The sequence below is a fragment of the Cyphomyrmex costatus genome, unplaced genomic scaffold (genome assembly GCF_001594065.2).
Source record: "Cyphomyrmex costatus isolate MS0001 unplaced genomic scaffold, Ccosl1.0 scaffold43, whole genome shotgun sequence".
In the NCBI taxonomy this organism is placed as follows: Eukaryota; Metazoa; Arthropoda; class Insecta; order Hymenoptera; family Formicidae; genus Cyphomyrmex; species Cyphomyrmex costatus.
Window position 1 is genome coordinate 222,069 of NW_017278534.1, and position 6,196 is coordinate 228,264.

Consider the following 6,196-nt stretch of genomic DNA (forward strand, 5'->3'; position numbering starts at 1 on the left):
GCAGCTTATAAATCCACGGTCTCCACTTTTTTGAACAGCCTGTATAATATATATGTGTAATACATATATATGAGTGTTAGACATATACATAACGTACATTACATGGTCATTCATGCAAATAATTTTCATACGACACTGTACGTTTATGATATGTGTATATATCACATTGCAAGTGTCTAGTAAATGTACTTATATATTTACTAGTCAATGTATACATTGACTACAACAGACTACAGTAAGTGTATATTTTTATTAAGTAATAACACTGACTGTGATATAAATCCTATCTTTAGATGTAAACATATATTTGAAATACATGTATACACCAGTAATATAATAGCACTTTTTCCTTCATTCTCAATGCCATTTTACTTAGGGCACATTCACACAACATGCATAGCCGCATAAACATATGCATGAAGAAAATTATGCAATCATATTTTACGTATGTCGTTATGATAGAAATGTAATTGGAAATTTTTACAAATAAAAAAACTTGTAATACTATGTCTTTAATTTTATCTTATATGATTTTTAACCTGTGAGAAATATTACTCTGTTTATGTTCATTACACTAAAGCGGATTACTAATTCTGGGTGAACGACTTTAATATTAATTTATGTTTCTGTGCTGTGTAAGATTATTAAAGCAACATTTAAAAAATGTTTAAAATACTAAAACATTTTTTAAATTCCGCTTAAATTCCGCGTGGTAACTCAGTACAGTGGTACCAACTTACAGAAAAAAAATTGTGGCGATATTTTTTACGCACGTCTTTCAAATGATAAATTCCGGATACTTTTTACACAGAATGTATCTGTACTTTATCATATGTATTTTGTCCAGTAGAAGAGATTTCTTATCTTTTATAAGATTATTTTTGCTTATATCATATGAAAATATAAAAGTTGTTAAAAAGCTGGATTTTGCAATTTTACTCTTAAAACAAATGAGATTATTTACCCTTGTGGTGCAAATATAATTATTTAATTATATTTTGTCTCATAGAAACAATATTTTACCATTTTTTTTACGACTTTTTTACGAGACTTTTTTTAGTTACATTTTATGAAGCTGCTAAAGAGACAGATTTTACAAATTTAATCCTCAAAAATAAAATATTATTTATGATATATTAAATAAGATTACCTCAGCTACGCTATAGTACAGATCGAGTGAGATATTAAAACAAATTTCTATTTTGATCTTTAAAAAAAAAATTATTTCGGAAAATACATATATTGCAAAAGTATTGCGATTTTTTAAATATTTATATGTAGTCGTAATTTGGTAGAATAAAAATTCGTTTTCGGAAATGTCTCCATAGTCTCTACTATCATAGAAATCTTTTAATTTAAGAAACTAGGCGTCGATTACGTATCTTGAAATAAGATAAAAATTACAAAGATGAGCAAATTTATCAGATATTGACCAATGAAATTATATATATTCTAGTAAATTCGTTCACTTTTATAATTTTTACCTTATTTCAAAATACATGATCCTTCCTAGACACAAAATCATTTTTAATTGATCACAGTTTAATGAAATTACTAGAAAAAGAAAAAGAGAAAAATAGAACAGGAAAAGAAAGAGAAAGAAAGAGTGAGTATATGTTTTTTCTTGCATCCAGATTCTCATTAGAAAATCTCTATCCTATCATAAAGTCTCTAGAAACAGAGTCTAGCTATGCATACAAAAACAGATGTAAAATATGTGTATTTGATATAAATGTATGTTACATTTTGATTGGTGATGCCAATGTTAAGCATGCCAATCAAAAGAGGTCTAACAATGGTCAGACTCTGGATGCATTGGACCGTTCCACACATAATGCATATGATACATCACTTGATCATGTTGTTCACCGAATGTTAAACAAGGATAAATGATGCATTATGTATATTATGCATAAACAGAATGCACTTTCTGTATTTTAGGATTCTACTTTGTTCTGGTGTGGAGACTCTCTAATCAGAGTAGTAAGCTCTATAATATATTGGACTTCCCTATACTGTACTACAGAAATTGCAGTCCGATTGAAAAAAGGAAGGTAAGAAATATTAATTTTTCTGACACTTTTCTACTTATGATATTAAAACAACGAATCCCTAATAATTCAATCTGATTTAATCCTTCGAGTTGTGTATCAAAGTTATCTAACTGAATCAAGAGACGTTGTCCATCGCCATTTTTTAGATCCTGACACGTCCTTTCTCTAAAAGAAACTTTGCACACTTTCTCGAAGTCTCGCGCATTTATAGCATCGCTAGTTTTTACTATAGTAAAAAACAAACAATATTAACTTTCCATTAAAGTGTCCTTATTTGGAGATTAAAACATTACCATTCGTCAATAATTCGCTCCTATATATTATAGAGCTCACTAAATCAAAAATTGGACATCAGAGTACCATTTTTAATCTTTTATTTTCTAGCAATTTGCATCAAGGCCTCTTTCGTCGAAAATTGGCGAAATATGACTAAGATCTCTGATTAGAGGGTTTATCCTATCAATCTTTAAAAACAATTTTTCTAATATCCTTCAAATATTTTAAAATCGCGATATATGAATTTATTGTCATGGGACATATACTTAAAGTCATTACTGAGATGAATAGCGTAACTAATTCACCTTTTGAATTAGTTTCGCTACTCATCTTACGAGTGAGTCAATAAACTATAATCGTATAAACATATAATAAAAATTAATTAATGTATATTAAAAATTTGAAATACGTAAAATAGGCACTCTTACGATAAATAAATTCTTAATAATTTAAGAATCATCGCTGTCGCTCTCTCGTTGTTCCCGTGATACTTCATCCACGCTTGGCGCACCATCCACGTTTCTATCCAAATTGTGAGAATTCCATAGAGGAAGCCATTTATTCACAAACCACCAATGTACAGAAAGCCGCCCATGATTGCATTCCGTTCTCTCACATCTGCCAAGAAACTGACATATTCCAGTCAGACTTCCGCTTTGACTACGGATACAAGAGTCATCGCAGGTATGCTGGTGTTCCACATAGCGACTTATGGAACAGATAGGAGCACTTGATGTGGAAGCACCGGGAGCAAATACCGATCGTAAAACTGAAGATGAACTCGATTCGTTGAATCTTGCACTAGATGTTGCATTGCCGGACGTCGACGGGCCGGGATCATTCGGTGGATTTCTACTATTAGATGTATTTCCGTGACCTGAGACGGAAGCACGATCCATCCTACCGACATGAACCATGGCATATAAAGGATTGTTAACAGACTGTCCGGTCCGATTAATCCAATCCATATATCGTCCGAAGATTGTGGAATTAAAATCGGACGAAGCTTTACTACGGCAGATGCAATTGGTCGGATTTCTACAATGACATTCTATTTTCAATAGTTCAGCAGCACGAAGAGCGGAAAACTTTGTATAAGAGTATTCGCCACGACAAAAGGGACATCTGCAATTTCTTGAGACTTGATACACATAATGCCTGGAATTAGCGGTATCTTGATATCGTAATCTGTTGTACAGATAGTAACAATGATGGCATATGTATCTTGCGTCCATGTTTCTACAGTATGGACAGGTACAATTATGTACGATTGGATGAGAACGTTTCGTAGATGCGTATGCAATATTCTCTGTGGAGAAACAATTGCGACCTAATCTATTTAGAGAACTTTGGTAAATGTTACTATTCAATCGAGAATAATCTATATAAATGTGTCTTGGTTGATCGTATGGATTCACATTTCTGCTGTTTTCCATGTCGCTCAAAAAATTATGAGTAGGTAAATGATACTTATAATAATGACAATGCGCTCTACACGATATCCGCTCGTCTATTCTTTCATACATATGATTATCCATGTTACCCTGATCGTTTTGAACTAGAGATTCGTTCTGAGGGATCTCCGCACTTTCATCATCGTCTTCATCATCATCATTATCCAAACGTTCGTAAATGTTTTCTTCTGGCTCCTGCTGTTGTTGTTGCTGTGGTTGTTGTAAACGACGATTGTAATTGCGTATCAAATCAATCGGATTTTGATAATTTGGATTCAGATTTGGATGTATTTGTAGTGTGCTGTTGGGACGATTCTGAAAAGCACGCGAGATATGACCCACGTTTTGATAACCATCCTCCCTCTCCTGATTACTTCTACCTTGATTCATTATAACTGCGGCTAATTCGCCGTTCTCGTATCTCTGACAAACGCAACGCGGACCTGGACAATTATGGCTGGTGCCGCGATTTTGTACACCGCTGGGCCCGGCTTCTCGCGAGGAGTCCGATATCTCGACATCTGGATCCATGTTTTGTTCTATCGTATGCCCAGCGGATTGTAGACCTCACATTGTCGTTGCAGAGGCCATTGGTTTATCAATGATTGCTACACCTGCGTAACTACGCCCAACTCCCATGCAAGTTGGTAGAGTAGTCCAGGTATCGGTTCTTGGAGAATACATTTCTACCGATGCTAAACTGGAGGAACCGTCATCTCCACCCACCACGTACAAAAGTCCGTTTAATGCCACAACACCTGTTCGATATAGCTTTATGTCAAGTTCACAAGAAAAGATTAACGTGAAGAAAGAAGACAAGATATCTAAGACTACTCGTACATCTTTTTTTAAAATAAAAAAAAGCAGTTTCTTGTAGCGCGCGTTCGAAAAGTAAGCAAGTCGCTAGAGGAAGTCGAGGTAGCGTGAGAGTGAGTGGACGGAACGAGTCGGGTTTTGCGTGTGTAACCGCGCAGCGAGCAGCAGTAAACGGCATACTAATTAGTTATATGTATCTTATCTTTTACAGTTTTTATTAAAAATCTCAAAAATTGCGACGAATAAATCGGATACATTTTATTAGTTTCAAATAATATTTTCAATTTTCTATTTCGAATGAAAGTAAGCTATATAACTGTATTAAATTTTTTAAATCAATACAACACAATACATTTTATTACTTTTTCCGAATTACACAAGTAAAAAAATAAGAAACTTTTTTTAGCTTAAAATATTTTTTTGGAAAAAAAAAACCCTTTCAGTTATGTTAAAAGTGATCTTAAGTGTGATGAAAAAATAAATTTCAACTTCTAACTTTGACTTGATATAACTTCCCATTCGAATAGCCAACTTTCTAAAATTATTTGAGTCGAATGGGATTGCTTTCATCAAAGCGTATTACTATAAAATAATATAAAAAAATCTTAAGTATTCCCAATTTATCACTATTATTTACTATTCTTGATTTATCTATCAGAAGTTTCATAGAGCTTTATCTAGCCATACTCTGTTCAAATGAAGAAATATGTAGTATGCATATAACATACTACTAATATTGGAAGATTGTGACGGTTATCTTGATCGCACTTCATACCAGCAGAACGTTATTTTTTTATGTTTGACTAATTATATCAGGGTATCAATCATGTAATGTTTTCTCTAGAATAATACACAAAGTTGCAAGAGTATCGGAGAAGGAATCAGAAGAAAACTTGAGAAAGAATGAGAAAATATAAGAAGGCATGTTGAGGTATTTGTGACGCCGTGTGTGTACACATACAGGTTTTAATTACTTCAGGGAAATATCTCGAAAAATATGAAAGATATGAAAAAACGTTTCAGACATAAGCTGTAAAACTCGAAGAGAGATATATAAGGATACTATTGGTTTGACGTCATGGTCAGATCGAGTCGTGACATATGATGCATTTTGATAGAAAACAAGTTTCATCCTTATAGACCGTTTATCAAGTATTGACATATAATGATTTTGAACAGAGATTAGTATTTTGTAACTGCATAATACAATAACCTATTTTCACCTAAAAATTTTATTTTTTGACAAAGGTATTTTTCTGTTTTACTAGAAAATGTTCCTCTGTGATTGTTTGGATATGTGATTCCAATAAGATAAATGCTCGTCACATCGAGAATTGTCTGTAAACAATGTTTCTCAATAAACGAATAGACAAATACTTAATAATCTATTCTGATCACTGAATTTTGTCAATCTTGAATATTACTCGTAAAAAAAGATACAAAAGATATTATATCACGATATATTGTAAATATCTGACCAAGAAATAATATGACGGTAAAAAAAAGTGAAACAATTTGATTTTTAAGTACTGAAGCAAATTCTTCAAGCAACTAATTTCTTTAAAAAAAAAAAAAAAAAAAAAAAAAAATTTTTCC

General features: G+C 32.5%; 1 protein-coding gene across 1 annotated transcript in view; it reads right to left on the minus strand.

The window, feature by feature from the left end:
* Window positions 1–4,351: 4,351 nt before the first annotated feature.
* kel (kelch protein) overlaps window positions 4,352–6,196 on the minus strand; it is a 6,980-nt gene continuing 5,135 nt past the window's right edge. The window contains exon 9 of the mRNA XM_018544224.1: window positions 4,352–4,542. Within this exon, the coding sequence (XP_018399726.1) occupies window positions 4,352–4,542 (191 nt within the window). The remainder of the gene's footprint in view (window positions 4,543–6,196) is intronic.